General features: G+C 41.8%; 1 protein-coding gene across 6 annotated transcripts in view; it reads left to right on the forward strand.

Annotated features, from left to right (window-relative positions):
- The window catches only part of AGMO (alkylglycerol monooxygenase), a 178,744-nt gene that overhangs the window by 12,713 nt on the left and 148,337 nt on the right, over positions 1-17,694 (forward strand). For 5 of the 6 annotated variants that reach the window (XR_008310084.1, XR_008310085.1, XR_008310086.1 and 2 more), the window contains exon 3: positions 6,077-6,228. Coding sequence is in view for 1 of the 6 variants with exons in the window: in XM_053263320.1 (XP_053119295.1) it covers positions 6,077-6,228 (152 nt within the window). In the remaining 5 variants the exon portion in view is untranslated. Of the gene's footprint in view, positions 1-4,266; positions 4,366-6,076; positions 6,229-17,694 lie in introns of those variants that run through there. The other variant, XR_008310088.1, reaches the window with a different exon arrangement.

The raw sequence follows: 17,694 nt of genomic DNA on the forward strand, positions 1-17,694 counted from the left end.
AATTATTAAGGGGGTCACCCTTAATTAGGAGTACTACTTCAGATAGGCTAGTACAAGTTCAAAAAAATAAAACAGATCCCAGACACCAGCTGGATTTAGTTCATCAGTTTATTGTTACACCCTAAATATTAGTCAAACTATAGTTCATTTACTCATACATGCATACTTATCAGCCCCACTTAAAATTGATCAGTCTTTAATGGGGAGTTGGGAGAAGCTGGAGGCCCCACGATCTTCTGTGCTTCTCAGAGAATACCTCTGTTGACACCTGACTTAAAAGGGTTGCCTGTCTTTGAAGTTGTTTGCTGTTCCGTGTTTGCATCTGTCCTTATTGACCATAGTCCTTGTTTTCCGAGCAACTCCTTTTCTGCTGTCTCCGGCATCTTTTTATCCAGTTTTTCCTGGTCCTTTTGGGCATTTCCTTCCCAACATTTATTATGTTTTGGCGGGGTGGTATATCCTTTGCTTACTCATACATTCTTTCAGACACACACAGAGTTCCTTCTACCATTTGTTTAAACAGAAGTAAATCATTCATTATGTTTGCAGACGATCCTTGAAATGGGCACAATTCCCCTTATCAACATCAATACTTCATTCGGTTATACACGTAGGCTATAGAACTACCACATAAACAATCACTCTTAATCAAATAATTATACTAGCTGTATTATATGTCACACCTGTATCCCTTAACGATCAATAGTTATAGACCAGTCTCCAATCTCCCTTGGTTGGGCAAGGTGATTGAGAGGGTGGTGGCTGACCAGCTCCAGGCAGTTTTTGAGTTATGGAGTTATAACTGAATTTAGCTCAATGGTAGTCTAGACCTATTTCAAACTGGCTTGAGAGCTGGCTATGGGGTTGAGACAGCCTTGGTCAGCCTGATGGATGACCTTTACCAGGGAATTGATAGAGGGAGTGTGACTCTGGTGGTTCTTCTGGATCTCTTGGCAGCTTTCCATATCAACCATGGTATCCTTCTGGATCGCCTGGGGGAGTTGGGGATAGGGGGCACTGCTTTGCAGTGGTTCCGCTCCTATCTCTTGAGTAGATTCCAGACGGTGGAGCTTGGTGACAGTTGCTCCTCAAAAGAGGAGCTGTTATAGGGAGTCCCTCAGGGCTGCATTCTGTCACCAATGCTTTTAATATTTACATGAAACCGCTGGGTGAGATTATCAGGAGATTTGGTGCTGGGTGTTATCCGTATGTTGATGACACCCAAATATACTACTTGTCATCTTCATCATCAGGAAATGGCATTGATTCCCTAAATGCCTGCCTATAGGCAACACAGTGGGAAAGTAACTTGCCTAGCGAGCAAGAGTTTGCTGGTTCGAATCCCCACTAGTATGTTTCCCAGACTATGGGAAACACCTATATTGGGCAGCGGTGATATAGAAAGATGCCAAAACCATGCTGCGTGAGAGATGTCAATGGTAAACCCCTCCTGTAGTCTACCACAGAAAACCACATGGCTCTGTGGTCGCCAAGAGTCGACACCAACTCGATGGCACAACTTTACCTTTACAGGCAGTAATGGACTAGATGAGGGATAGCAAACTGAAGCTGAATCCAAGCAAGACTGAGGTGCTCATTGTAGGGGCTCAAAATTCGAGGGGTGAATTAAATATTCCTGTGTTGGATGGGGTTACACTCCCCCAGAAGGAACAGGCACGCAGCTTGGGGGTACTCTTGGACCCAGGTCTCATTTCTCTGTGTAAACCACCCTCAGCCATTTTTGGAAGGGCGGTATAGAAATCGAATGAATGAATTGAATGAATGAATAGTATCTCAGGTGGAGGCTATGGCCAGGATTGCTTTCTATCAGCTTTGGTTGATTTGACAGCTGCGTCGATTCCTTGAAGAGGATGACCTCAAAACAGTGGTGCATCAGTGAGTAAGCTCCAGGCTTTATTATTTCAATGTGTTCTACATGGGGCTGCCTTTGTATGTAGTTCGGAAGCTTCAGTTCAAAATGTGGCAGCCACATTGGTCTCTGGGGTAGCCCAGAGAGACCATATTATGCCTGTTTTAAAACAGTTACACTGGTTGCTAATATGTTTCCAGGCAAAATACAAAGTGCTGGTTATTACCTTTAAAGCCCTGAATGGCTTAGGTCTTCTAGGTCAGTGTTTCTCAAACTTTTTGGAGTCAAGGACCGCTAAATTCTTCGTGCAGAGTTTCAAGGACCGCTACATTCTTCATGCGCAGTTTCCCGGACCAGCAGTTAGTAAAGGGGTTTCAAGTCTATCTATCTATCTATCTATCTATCTATCTATCTATCTATCTATCTATCTATCTATCTATCTATCAGACTTCTATACTGCCCCAAACATGCATCTCTGGGCAGTTTAGAATGAAAATAATATAAGCATTAAAATAATTAAATTTGGAATCTTTTGCAAACATGGAATATTAGGGGTTCTTAACCTTGGGTCCCTCAGTTAAACTCCCATAACCCCAAACAACAATGGCATTTGGCCATTATGGCTGGGGATTATGGGAGTAGAAGTCCACCAGCGTCTGGGTACCCAAGGTTGAGAACCCCTGAATCTAAAAGCCTGGGTGAACAAATTTGTCTCCAGTATGTCTTCAGTATGTGCGGGGTGGGGGTGGAGGTGCTTCTGATTACTCAGTGGAGAGGGTATGTTGGGCCATTAGAAAAATTCAAAAGCTACATGGGGCCAATGAAAACAACATACAAGCAAGCCCCACTGATGCAAGAGGGAAACAACATTCCCTCTCAAGGCACCTCGACCACAACAGGCAGCTGGGTTTCAATCAACCAACCTTTGGCTGCAAATAATGAGCATGCAAGAACCAGCAGCCCTTCAAGTGGTGCCCACTGCCATACTTTTTCCTCCATGCCCCCGCACCGCATACAGTTTGAAGCTGTAAAGATAGGGAATAAGATAGCTGTAGGAAGATCTCAGCAGCACATGGAGGCAAGGCACAAGAAGGGTCCCATGCCTCCATGATACTCTTCCTCTTCCGTGCCATGCGCAAAATTGAGGAAGTGAATGCCTTGATTTCAGTTTGGGGGGGAGTTGACTCCCAGTCAGGGACCGGCACTCAAGCCTTCGGGGACCGGCAGCGGTCCAGGGACCGGTGGTTGAGAAACACTGTTCTAGGTTACCTAAGAGAGTGCTTTCTTCTGCATGACCCCCACTGCACGTTGAGGTCATCTGTAGAGGTGGGCATTTTCTGTAGCTGCTTCTTGGCTATGGAATGCACTCTCTGAAGAAATTCATAGTCTTAATTCATTGTTGGCTTTCAAGAGAGTTTGGCCTGGCCTTCCAGGGTTTTTAAATTGTTTTAACTGTTTTAATTGCTAATGGTTTTAGGCTGTTTTTTAATTGTTCTGTAATGATTGTTTTAAAACAGATTTTATGCTGTCTTTATATTGTTTTGTAATGCTTGTTTTTAAGGGGATTGATTTGTGGGTTTTGTTTTTGTGTTGTGCACCACCCAGAGTCATTTGGATAGGGCAGTATATAAAATTTATTATTTAAGTTGTCACAGAGATATAGATAAGCAACACTGCTTTTTTCAGTTTTATTCTGATATAACTAGGATTAATAAAAGCAACTTCATATGTTGTGTTTCAAGGATAAATTTAAAATATGCAGATTTTACTTATTTAAAAAAATTTAAAATATTGCAGATTTTGTGAAGAAATATGCATTGCAGAGATAGAGTATATACTCTGGCTACAGGCCATGGAAAAAAGGACTCAAGGGCAAAATGAAAGTTCATAAAAATGGCGGAAATTTATCTGTTCATATTTCTGGATATGCTGCAAGTGCATTACATACTTTTAACAACAAGGCCAAAGTGAGGAAACAGTACCTAATGGACCCAATCCAAAACAGACAGGTATTCTTAAGCCCACTTGATTCAGTAGGGTTTAACTTCATATAACACTGCTCTGGATAATGGCCAATAAGTGATAATATTGCATTAAAAGAGGTATTTATTTATTTTTAATTTCCTGGGCAGTGAAGTGATGTTTAGAAAATAATTTTTGGTCCCATTAGATTGGTTCCCCTTTGGCCAGTTTTCTATGTGATTAAGAATTTAAGCTAAGACTTGTGGATGCCTCATACTATAAATTTCAGAAATATTGTTTGGTCACATAAAATCATCTTTAGCAATGTCTGAGGAAGAGGGCTTTTATGAAAGTTAAACATCTTCCAGGTGTTTTGCTTTAGAAAATGTCAGGTACACCTGCCATTGAAACTTGCATGGAAATTCTCAGTCAATCAACTGCCAGAGTGAAGCTAAACAGATATCTCGAGTGGAAAACCAGGACAGCTGTTGGGCGGCTATGAGTGAAGCACAGGTGGACTATGACAGCCAGAGGTGAAAGAGGGTCCTCTCATTCTCTTGCCCTATTTCTCTCATTTTCAAATCTTTTGCATATGGAAAAATAACCAGGAAGCATTTTCCTGCATAGTAGTTTCCCAAAGAATAGATTAGTGTTTTAGGACTTCAGTGACAGTGGATCTTCATTGCTAGAAGAATCAGTTTGATATAATATATTACAGATAAATTGGGGTCAACATAGGAAGTGCCATGCAAATCAAACTACAGCACCACATAGGAGTGGTTGTGTATTGCCGAATTGTGTGTATTGGTCTTGTTAGCCTACTTTCCAGTAGGCTTGTGTGTGTTCGTGTGTATGTGTCCGTGTCCAGCTATCACTTTGCAAAGCCTGGACCAATATGAACCAATCTGGGACACATAGGGTCACCTCAACAGTGTAGTTTGTGATGATGTCATCCACCGCAATCCAAAATGGTGGATGCATAAACATTTGAGGCCCAAGTGGGCTAACTTGTGAACTACCTAACTGATTTGAACCAAATTTGCTACAGCTGTAGGCGTAATATCATTCACCCTGATTCAAGATCGTGGATGTGTGAACTCTTGGGGTGCAGTTGGCTAACTTGTGGGCAGCCTAACCAATCTGAACCAAATTTATTTCAGGGGACACATAGCGACAGCTCAAGGCTGTGGTTTGTAATGATGTCATCCACCCTCATTCAAGATGGCAGACACATGAACGTTTGAAGTGCAAGTAGGAACTGATTTTGACCAAATTTGATACAGTTATAGGGACACATAGGGACACCTCAAACACATAGTTTGTTATGATGTCATCCATCCCAATTCAAGATGGCAGACAAATGGTTTGAGGCACAAGTGGGCTAACTTGTGAACTGCCTAACCAATTTGGACAAAATGTAATCCAGTTGTAGGGATAGTGAAAGGAAAGTAAGTAGATTAGTTCTAACTAGAACAACTTTTTAAAAAACTCTTCATGTTGCCCCTGCTTCTAAAAATTTAAATAGGTATGGGCCATTCTTTGGTTTTGAATAACTTACCCCCGCCCCACCATTTTCCATATTGCTAGACTTAAACTTCTGTTTAAGTGTTCTTCCAAGGTATTTCTGTAATGAGCCCCTGGTGGCGCAGTGGTAAAACTGCCGCCCTGTAACCAGAAGGTTGCAAGTTCGATCCTGACCAGGGGCTCAAGGTTGACTCAGCCTTCCATCCTTCCGAGGTCGGTAAAATGAGTACCCACAATGTTGGGGGCAATATGCTAAATCATTGTAAACCGCTTAGAGAGCTTCGGCTATAAAGCGGTATATAAATGTAAGTGCTATTGCTATTGCTATTGCTAATATTCTGCATTTCTAAAAACAGCCAAAAAATATGTTCCCTAGTCCATGAAAACATGGATGCCATATGTATGTTTTCTCAGCAAACACTGTTGAGTTGAAGGTGTAGACACGATTCTTCATCTAAACCTGAATTTGTATCCAATATTCCTTAATGGATTTCAGTGGGATTTTAAAAAATTATCTTGGACTTTGGGATTGGGACTTCAAACCACTTTTAGCAGACAATGGATAAGAACTCATTTTGTTTCAGCCCTATACACACTCAATTAGGATGGGAATAGGCTTTGTTCAGTTTAATGGGACTTCCTCCTGAGTAATATGCATAGGATTGTGCTACAGATCACTACTGTATATTCTTCTGAACCCTGCTTCATTGCATATTTCAGCGCTTTGTCCAGAAGTGTTGAATTGACAACGTATATCTATGTGTGGGAAAGCTATAGACTTTTGGAGCTGCCATGGGACTCACCATGGACATGGTATTTGACATTTCTTGGAGTAGATTTCGGATACTACTGGTTCCACCGCATGGCCCATGGTAAGATTTGATTTAGATTTATTTTTCTTGTGATAAATCTAAGTATTTTTTTTTATTTTTCTCAAGGATTGTTGGGAAAGACATGCTGAAATGGTGAGGATGCTAGGCAGTGGTATAATCACAAATTCAGAAGTAGAGGTGCTCTCCATTGCAGCCCCCCAAGCCACATCTACCCTGACAGCCACACCCCATAACTGTGCCCAACTCATTGCTCACACACCCCATTTAAATGGAGGCAATAAATTTGGGAGTTCTGTTACAAGAAGTGAGGTATAGTTTTCTAATCCTATAGTGCTTGAACTTCATGTGATTATTCATCCAGGAGAGCAGTCTGGATTGTCATCCACAAAGAGTGGTTATAAGGGTGGACTCCTTGTAACAAAAGATAGGAAGAATGGCAATAAAATCAGTTTATTTAGTTAAGTAACAAACTGTTGGTATAGCAAGAGAGGCATATTATTTCAGTTTAGAAAGCAAAGGGCTTTGTCTCTCTTCTAAGACCTTGGAGGGGAAAAGTACTGGGACTGCATCTCTCTCCATACTACCCCACTGTTATGAGTAATGTATTGGTTCTATTAAATCTGTTAATGTAGTTGCTTTGTAAGTATTGCTGGTTTGGGAGACTAGTACTCAGTTCTTGGCTCTGTCATGGCTGTTACATGATTGTGGACTAGTCACCTTCTGTCAGGCATTCAGAATGATGGGGAAATTCCTCAGAGGGAGGTCTGCTCGTATGGACACAAATGGTGTATTGTGAACTTGTCCAAAATATTTGCATTATTAATGAAGCATAAAAGGAGGGCCAAGCAGCTGGCTGTATCAGCATTTAATGGAGGGCTGAACAAAGCTGGCCCTCCTGCTGTTGCTATACTACAGCTCCCATCATCCCTGACTATTGACCACTTTGGCTGGGGATGATGTTGTAGTCCAACAACAACTGAAGGGCCAAAGTTGTGCTGCCCTGATTTAACAAATGAATATGTACAGTAGGGAGGTGGACACATTGTTTTTTCCCCTATTCGATTTGTGCCCAAATTGAATCACCCCTGATTTGTTTTGTGTCCGAATCTTTCCCCCAAATCACCCCTGATTGGATTTGGATTGGATTGGATTCGGATTGATTTAGATCACTTATAAAGGTCCTAAAGGTAAATTGTGCTGTTGAGTCTGTCTCGACTCCTGACAACCACAGAGCCCTGTGGTTTTCTTGAGTAGAATACAGGAGGGGTTTCCATTGCCATCTCCTGTGCAGTATGAGATGATACCTTTCAGCATCTTCCTATGTCACTGCTGTCTGATATAGATGTTTCCCATAATCTGGGAAACATTCCAGCAGGGATTCAAAGTGGCAACATTTGGGTAGTGGGTAGGTCCCCCATTGGTGCCACCTACCAACCAAATCTCAAGGCAGTGGGGAACTTGGTTGATTTTTGATGATTTTTGTTTTTAGTGTTTACTGATTTTATATATTTCCTCCATAGGAAATAATGGGGATTCAAAATCACCCTATCATAACCCTAACATAGATCCCCAGCTTTCATTTTTTAAAAAGCTAAGCCCTAGCCCTTGTAGAAGTGGAGTTATGGAGCAAAATGTGTGGCGCAAACACTATTTTTCAAGTGTTTGGATTCTTTGGTGTCTAATAACTTTTCTTCATAATGAATCCCTATGAGGATCCATTATACATCTTCATTTCTTCTGTTAATTTTGACTGTCATTGGACAGTGCCAGCTGTCAACTGCCATGTGTCAATGACTTCCCCCTCCCCCCTCCCCCACACTGGGGTACTCAGTTTATTTTTTAGGAATTTTTGAAGTGTTTAGATTCTTTGGTGTCATCCTTACACATCTTCATTTCTTCTGTTCATTTTGATCCCACTGCTTTGCGGGTGAGGGTGGGGAATTAGTTGTATCCCATGAGACTACTCCCCCCACCTAAGCCACAGGGTACTCAGTTTATACTTTAGAAATGTTTGAGGTGTTGAGACTCTTTGGTTTGTAATGAATCCTCATAGGGATTCATTATGAGGAAAGGTTATTAGACACTAAAGAGTCTAAACACTTGAAAAAATTCCTAGAACATAAACTGAGTAGTACCCCATTGCCTTGCAGGTGGGAGGGGGGTGTAATTGGCACATGGCAGTTGACAGTTGGCACTGTCCAAAGACAGTCAAAATGAATTGAAGAAATGAAGGTATGTAATGAATCCTCATAGGGATTAAGTTATTATACACAAAAGAATCCAAACATTTGGAAAAATAGTGACCACACACTTTGCTCCATAATTCCATTTCTACAAGGGCTAGAGCTTACCTTTTTAAAAAATGAAAGCTGTGAATCTGGGGAAATTAATAGGAGGAATCCAAATCTCGAATTGATTCGAATAGAATCAGGCGCAATTCGATTTGGATTTGAATCTAGTCAGTGGACCACAGGGGTGATTTGTTCTGTCTCCTAACCACCCGAATCAGCTAGATTCAGGTACAAATGGACTTGTACCTGAATTGATTCACACATCCCTAATGTACACTTGTATTTAAATTGCAAAGCTTGGAGAAACTGAAGCTTACACACTGCTCTTATCTATTCCTACTTGCCTTGAAATGTTTTTTTTAAAAATGTCTATGCAATTTTTGCATTTCCTCCATAGGATATTTAATTTTGTATTTTGTATTTAAAGGGAAAACAGAAATTCTTCAAATGAGTGGAAAATATTGGTGCTGACTTTGGAAAAATGTAGGAATTCTTTTGGTAGGAAATCAGTATGGGCTGTTAAACTGAGTTGAAGCGAGGGATGGGCTCTAGTCCTGATGGGAACAATGCTGATGGAAAGAGGAATGGGGTCAAAAGCAGGCTAGAACAATGCTGGGAGGGTTTTTGAATTGAGGAGGAGGAGGAGGAGGAGAAGGCAATCGGACATACAACAATCCTATTGGGAGGAACTCCAGACTTCATTTAGGGAGAAAGGTGGGTGGGATATGAGGAAGTGCATGAGGGATGAGACCATACAAAGGGGAGGGGGATATTCATCACTAGGAGTAGCCAAATTCTGTGTGTGGGTGTGAGACAGACTGGAAATATGCTTCATAAACAACGACATCAACTGTATTGGCAGCACTAAGTCGTCCTTCTGAAGAATATGATTTCCGTTTTGGAAAAACTAAAGTATTCATGAAAAGCATATTATGCATATCATCCTAGGTGCATAATTATGTCCTCAAAACTCACATTGACAGAAAAAGAAGGAAAAACTGTCCCCTTCTGTTTTTTACAACAAAGCCCTAGAAGACAGAGCCTGTTAAACCCCCCTTTATATTAGATAGCTTTATTGTTGCTCTTTACTATATGACACTAGCCCTGTTTTTAGACCTTGTGTTGTGCATGCATGCAGCTGCCTGTACACAACTACATGTTTTTGTTTGAATGACTGTTCATGCATTCTATCACTGATCCTATCAGTGTATATGTGAAGTTTAAAGGTGGATCTTGGTAGAAACCCTCTCAAAAGCACGGTTCAGATTAGGATGTGCATGAATCGTGATTAGAAGTGTGATTCGCAGCATATCCCCGGCACCTTTAAAATGGAGGAGAGCAGGTCCTTGGCTGGTCATCGCCATTCTTGTATCAGCAGCACTCTCCCAGCTATCATGGAGTGCGGCAGTGCTTTTCCCAGCTCCCCTCATGTGATGCTGTCACACACAGCCTCCACGTATGCGTGGTGGCCATTTGTGTGGTCAGCATGGTTACTGACCTCTCAAATGGCTACCATGCATGTGTCCACCAGCATCACATGAGGGCAGCTGGAGAGTGCCACCAGCACACGATAATAGCTGGAGGAATGCCACCAATACAGGAAGTGGCGATGAACGGCAGAGGAACAGGTATGCACCTGCTCTCCTCTGTTTTAAAAGTGCTAGGGATGTGCTACGAATTCATGTGCATCCCTAGTTCAGATAGGAAGTGTACTGCTGTAATATAATAGGCGCATTATATCACATGTTATGTTCAACACATAGAGATGTGTACAAAGTACACACATACCTGTACACATGAACAGTTATTCACAAATTATGTTGAATGTACATATAGCAGTACACTTGCTGTCTGTATCCTGCATTTCAGGGAGCCTGTACCCAAGTTCACTTTTCAAATGAACAAATGAAACATGGACATGTGTACAGACACCTGTGTACATGTACATACAACATAATGTCTGAATAGAACTACTCAGTTACATGATTCTTCCTCTTGGAGGTTGTGGTCAAGAGAGCTAGGGGACTTCTTAAACTCTTTCTCCATCTGTTTAAATCTCACCTTCCTGCAAGTGTTTTCTGACCTCTTGCAACATTTTGTTTCACCTATGCACATTTTATCTGGGCAGTTAAAAGCATGTTTATTTACCTTTGTTGTCTTAATATTGTTATTAAAACACTTTTATAGTGACAAAAGGTATTTCAATTCAAATATGTGGGTGTTTCCCCCAGGATACTTAAGTGTTTGCTAGGTGACGCAACCCACAGCAATGACTAAAACAGACTTCATCCTCTCCACTCTTTTCTCTCTTTTTAAAAATAGCAGGGCGTATGAATAGACCCATTTTGGCATTTCCACAATGGGCTGATGGCTATCCTTCAGTTTCAAAATATGGGATGGACACACTCTGAAAGACCTTCCCCTAGGTGACTATGAATGAATATAGTTTTGCATCCCCAAAGTGGAAAATATCTACCCCGGACTCAATCCTGTTAAAAGGCTGCTTTTATTTTATCTTTACATTTCCTCATCTGAGATGTCTTCCAGTTTCTTAGCCTCCTCTCTCAATTTTGAACATAATTTCTTGTCATAGAGGAAATGAAAGATTTAAAAAGAGAACTTAACATGGGCCATAGGTACATATTTACACATGCAAATTACAAGGAGCATTGTCATGGCTAATGATAAGCTTTAAAGGCATGTCGACATGATAAGAGGTGGGCTGGTTCTACAGTATCGTAAGTATATAAGAACAGCCCTGCTGGATTGGGCTCAAGGCCCATCTAGTCCAGCATCCTGTTTCGCACAGTGGCCCACCAGTCCAAATGCCTCTGGGAAGCCCACAGACAGCTGAGGGCACACCCTCTCTTTCCTGCTGTTACTCTCTTGCAACTGGTATTTAGAGGCATTTTGCATCTGAGGGTGCAGGTGGCTTATAGCCATTGATAAACCTGTCCTCCATGAATATATCTAAACCCCTCTTAAAGCCATTCAAGCTAGTGGCTGCCACCACATCTTGTGGCAGAGAATTCCATAGATTAATCATGCATTGTGTGGAAAAAGTACTTCCTTTTGCCGTTCCTAAATTTCTTGGCAATAAGTTTCATGGGGTGACCCTTGGTTCTAGTGTTATACGAAAGGAAGAAACATTTCTCTCTCAACTTTCTTCACACCATGCATGATTTTATAGACCTCTGTCATGTCTCTCTTCAGTCTTCTTTTCTAAACTAAAAAGCCCAAGGTGTTGTAGCCTTGCCTCATAAGGAAGGTGCTCCAGGCCCCTGATAATCTTGGCTGCCCTCTTTTATACCTTTCCCAGTTCTAGAATGTCCTCCTTAAGATATGGTGACCAGTACTCCAAATGTGGCTGCATTATAGTTTTGATAGTAGCAGTTTTATTTTCAAACTCCTTCCTAATTATTTCAAGCATGGAATTGGCCTTTTTCACAGTTGCCTCACATTTTGTCGACAATTTCAGTGAGCTGTTCACCATGATGCCAAGATCCCTCTCCTGATCAGTCACCAACAGCCCAGATCCTATCAGTATATATGTGAAGTTGAGTTTTTTTGCCTCAATAAGCACCACTTTACACTTGCTAACTTTGAACCACATTTGCCATTTTGTTGTCCACTCCCCCAGTTTGGAGAGACATTTTTGGAGCTCTTCACAATCTCTTAGATCTCACTACACTAAATAATTTCCTGTTGTTCACAAATATGGTCACCTCACTGCTTACCCCAACTTCTAGATCATTAATGAGTAAATTAAAAAGCACTGTTCCTTGTACAGATCCCTGCGGGACCCCACTTCTTACTTCCCTCCATTTAGAGAACTGTCCCATGTGAAATACCCTCTGTTTCCTGTCCTTCAACCAGTCACCAATCCACACATGAACCTGTACCCTTATCTCATGACTTCTAAATTTACTCAAGAGTGTTTGATGAGGAACTTTGTTGAAAGCTTTTTGAAAGTCCAAGATAAAGGATCACCTTTATCCTGCTGACATCCTCAAAGAACTCCAAAAGGTTTGAGAGGCAAGATTGACCTTTGCAGAAGCCAAACTTATTCTCCCTCAGCAGGGCCTGTTCTTCTATATGCTTATCAATTTCATCCTGGAGAATGCTTTCCATCCATTTGCCTGGAACAGATGTTAAGCTAACCGGCCTGTAGTTTCCTGTGTGCCCTCTGTATCCTTTTTTGAAAATGGGTGTTGCATTGGCTATCTTCCAGTCCTCTGGTACAGTGCCTGATTGTAAGGAAAAGTTATATATTTTTGCAAGGAGGGCAGCGATTTCACATTTGAGTTTTCGAAGGACTCTTGGGTGGCATCCAACATCTGAATCGGCCCATTGTGTGTGTTAATGTTTTTATTACCACTGTATTGCACAATGCCACTGCAGTAGCCAGAATGCAAACTCATGTTAAGCGGTGATTGCAGAAGTCAAGTGCTCATAGTAAATGTGTTTCATCATGTCAGAGACAATGCAGACACAACCTGCTCAATCACCTAATTAATCACCCATTCCCCAATATACAGTGACCTGAGCATGATTGTCTGGAAAGGTCAAAATACACAATGGACACTAGGGTTTTTTTTAGGAGTTATTGACATCTGACCAGCAAAACAAATCAATACAATATCAGACTTTATGGAAGCTATCTAGTTTCAGTAGAAACTCTCTACTTAGTAACTGTATAAGTAATTGCAGCTGGAGGCAAGCTGGTAAATGGTGTTCTGAATCCTTCCACACAAGCAAATTCCCATGCTTATCTACATTCAGAGGTGAGAAGGTGTTCATTTCCACCCTCCTTGTCATAACTGCTTTGTTCTGTTCCCCTGATACTGGAAGTGTGGTTGCTTTACTTCTCCGTGTCTTTTAGACTACATGATATTTTTGTTAGCTGAGAATATAATATAAAATATTTGTGTGTTTGTGTATCTGTCCTTTATGTGGTAAAAAGTGTTCTCATTTTAGGAGCTGTGGACACTTTAAAGATAATCCTCCACACTGTGGAACATGTATATGATTAAATTTAGCTTGGAGACATTTGGATAGTCCATTTTTTGGTTATAGTATTTTTTACATGTTTTAAATATTTTGTGGATGTTTACATAGTAAGCTGAAGCTCTACATGCCTAGTGCGAGTTCAGTTCTAGTTAAGACATGTTACCAGCACCGCAAATAGGGGCTAGGTGCTCCGGCTATGCTTTTGGGCTAAAGTTGGGAAATTAACTCAAATTAATTTCCTGTATCAAATTTAAGCAGGCTTGGTGTATTGGAAAATAGGAGACATAGTTACTGATTCAAAGCTTTATTTATGGTAGAAATAGGGGAATACAGAAGGCAAAAGAGTTTGGTTTGCAAATCAGTAACTTTGGTTAGCATTTCTCATAGAGAGTCTAATTGGAAGCTTGCAATAAAAAGTGTCTGGAAAGTGGCGAGGAAGCTTAGGGATAGATGGCTGAGATGTTAGCATTATCTTCCTAGTTGTGTTTGGTGCAAGAAGGTAAGGCGGGGTGCCTCCTTTGAGTAGGGTGTAGAGCAGGATACAGCCAGGAAGAGAGGTGAGGGGCAGCAGCCACAGCTCGCGTGTGTGAGAGTCTGTAGGATGGTAGGATCTAATCAGAGTCTGAGGCCAAGTGGCTCTCTTGGGGCAAATATACTGCCAAACATGCCCTGGGGCAGTTTGTGATTCAATCAGGTGACTTTTCCCTCCCTGAAGGCTAGGGAGTTTCGTGCAAAACAGAATTTATTGTGGGGCTGGACAGAGTCACTGCAGAAGCGTCTGAGAGCGTTGAGGGTGGGAGACACTGTTTTACAATTGTTCGGCTCCTACTTCTCAGATTCCAGATGGTGTAGATTGGAGTCTGTTGCTCTTCGAAATCTGAGCTTAAGTATGGCGTCCCTCAGGGCTCCATACTGTCTTCAATGCTCTTTAACATCTACATGAAACCACTGGGAGAGATCTTCAGGGGATTTGGTGTGGGGTGTTATCAGTTAGGGATGTGCACAAAACTGGTTTGCCCAGTTCAGTTCAAATTCGAACCATGTTCAAACCGGGAGGGGGAGGTTCAGTTTTGGTTTTGTTTGAACCCCCCAGTTTGGTTTGGTTTTGAACTGGTTTGAAAATCTCAAAGTGGGTGGGGTTGTAGTTGGCACCCATGGGTGCCTACCACCCAACCCCCAAAGCAATCAAACACTTGTATGATTTTTATGATTATTTTTTTTGAAATATTTTTAATTTTTCTCATAGGGTATGATGGGACTCGAACCAGCCCATTATCTCCTATTGTGGAGCACCTAGGGGCACAGAAGTGGGGTGGGGGTAGGCTACCACCCACCAAATCCCAAGACACTCTTCTGATTATTGGTGAATTTTTAAAGTATTTTTGAATTCCCCATAGAGAATAATGAGGATTTTGTGGTTTCTGAGGTGTTCTGAGTGTAGATTCTCTGGTAGCATATGAGATTTTCAATGACAAATTATGAAGAGAATCAACACTCAGAACACCTCAGAAACAACACAACCCTGTACCCCATGGGTTAGCAACCCATGGGAGTGGTTGGCATCCTCTGTGCACTACGCCACCACTTGCTCTGGACCACCCCAGAGCGCCCCCCCCCCCCCAGTGCAGTTATGGGGTTGCTGAAACCTCCATTCTTCCCTATGGAGAAAAACCTTACAGATGCATAAGCTTCAAAAATCACTTAAAAATCAGCCCTTTGTCCAATTTCTTTGAAATAATTCTGGTAGATTCCTTTCCCCCTTGGGCACTACCACCCACCACACTCCATTCTAGGCCACCTTTCCCCCTGCAACGTGAAGCTATGCATTTGCTGGAATCCTCATTATTCCCTATGAGGAAATCAAAAAATACTTTAAAAATCCACCAATAATTGGAGGAGTATCCGATTGCCTTAGGGTTTGCCCCTGGGTGCCTACCACCCACCCCACACTTGTGCCCATAGGTGCTCCACAATAGGAGATAATGGGCTGATTCAATTCCCATTATACCCTATGAGAAAAAATAATTAAAAATATTTCAATTTTTTAATAAAAAAAATCGTAGGAGTGTCTGATCGCTTTGCGGTTTGGGTGGTAGTTGGCACCCATGGGTGCTCCACAATAGGGAATAATGGGCTGGTTTGAGTCCCATTATACCCTGCGAGAGAAAACAATTTCAAAAATTCATAAAAAATTGTACAAGTGTCCAATTTCTTTGGGGATTGGGTGGTAGGCACCCATGAGTGCCAACTACCACCCCACCCACTTCAGGAGGTTTGAACCAGTTTGAACTGGTTTGAATCGAACCCCCCCCCCCAGTTCAGTTCGAATTCGATCTGGCAGCTTGAACCTAATGGCTGGTTCGGTTTGAATTTGAACTGCTTTGCACATCCCTAATATCAGTATGCTGATGAGACCCAGATCTAATTCTTCATGTCAACATCATCAGGAGATGGCATTACCTCCCTAAATGCTTGCCTGGAACCAGTAATGAGCTGTATGAGGGAGAATAAACTGAGACTGAATCCAGATAAGACGGAAGTACTTATTGTGCGGGGTTATAACTCCAAAATGATTTTGATCTATCTGTTCTAGATGGGGTAACACTTCCCCCAAAGGAACAGGTACAGAGTCTGGGAGTACTTCTGGATCCACACCTCTCCCTCCCTGGTACCTCAGGTTGAAGCGGTGGCCAGAGGGGCTTTCTATCAGCTTCAGCTGATACCCCATCTGCGTCTGTTTCTTGAGATGAGTGACCTCAAAACAGTGGTACATATATGCTGGTGACTTCCAGACTTGACTTCTGCAATGCACTCTATGTGGGGCTGCCTTTGTATGTAGTCCGGAAACTGCAGTTGGTCTAGGTTGGTCTCTGGGTCTTCTTGGAGAGACCATATCACTCCTTTGCTGATAGAGCTACACTGGCTGCCAATAGGTTTCTGGGCAAAATACAAAGTGCTGGTTATAACCTATAAAGCCCGGCTTGGGCCCTGGGTATTTAAGAGAACACCTTCTTCATTATGAGCCCCACCGCCCATTGAGGTCATCTGGAGAGGTCCGTCTTCAGTTGTCACCAGCTTGGCTGGTGGCCACACGGGGATGGACCTTCTCAGTTGCTGCCCCGAGATTGTGGAATGTGCTCCCTACTGAAATACGATCTTTCTCATTTCTGACAATTTTTAAAAAGCATTTGAAAACCCACCTCTCTACCCCGGCTTTTGCAGCTTTTTAAATTTTTAGGTTTTAATCTGTGTTTGACTTTTAAATTGTTTAAATTGTTTTAAGTTTTGTGTATGTTTTAAACTTGTTTTATGTTATTGTTAACTGCCCAGAGACGAAAGTTTGGGGTGGTGTACAAATTTGATAGATAAGATAAGGTGTGTTCTCATGAACAAAAGCAAGGCAGGCTGTAAAAATGTTTGTGTGTATAGAGAGAATGGGCCTATATTTATTTGCAATCTCAAGACAGAGGTGTCTTAGCTGCTAGTTGTAGATCCATTGTTTGCTCATGAGCAATTTTTAACTGTGTTAACCAACTCTTCAAACTTAATAGGGTGAGAAATTGCCTGTGCTTTTCCTGCGGAGCATTCCAATTGTTATTTCTAGGGTGGGAGTACTTTCTCGCAGAACAATTTGCTTTTGACGGGCCTGTTAGCCGGCTCACCTCCGTTTTGGTTTGTTGTTGCTTTAACCTGGAGCCACACAGCCAAACTTGACCTGGGCTTAATGACCGATTTGTGCCAAACCTCTGGAGTTTGCATGAGGTGAAAAGTTCATGAAGACTATGATCCCATAATTGTGTGCTGTTAGTACATCTCACAGAGGGGGTGCTCTTTGTGCTACGTAAAAGATGGCTCTTGGCAACAGACAAGAGTAAAAGAAGTAAGTGATAAAATATTAATTATCAATATGTGAACCGCCTGAGCCATTTTGGAAGGGTGGTATATCAATCAATCAATCAATCAATCAATCAATCAATCAATCAATCAAATAAATAAATAAATAAATAAATAAATAAATCTAAAGATAGCAAGTGTTCCCTTGACTTAAGTAGTATGTGGAATGTAGCCATAGGCTCTGGTCTTAGACCAGTGGTCTTCATTGCAAGGCTAGGGGGCCAGTGGCAGCCTCCATCAACCCTAAGTGTGGCTCCCTGACTAATCGCTTATTGGGCCTTTGTGAAACTTTGGTCAAAGCTGAATACTC

Source organism: Hemicordylus capensis, chromosome 6 (assembly GCF_027244095.1).
Source record: "Hemicordylus capensis ecotype Gifberg chromosome 6, rHemCap1.1.pri, whole genome shotgun sequence".
NCBI classification, from domain to species: Eukaryota; Metazoa; Chordata; class Lepidosauria; order Squamata; family Cordylidae; genus Hemicordylus; species Hemicordylus capensis.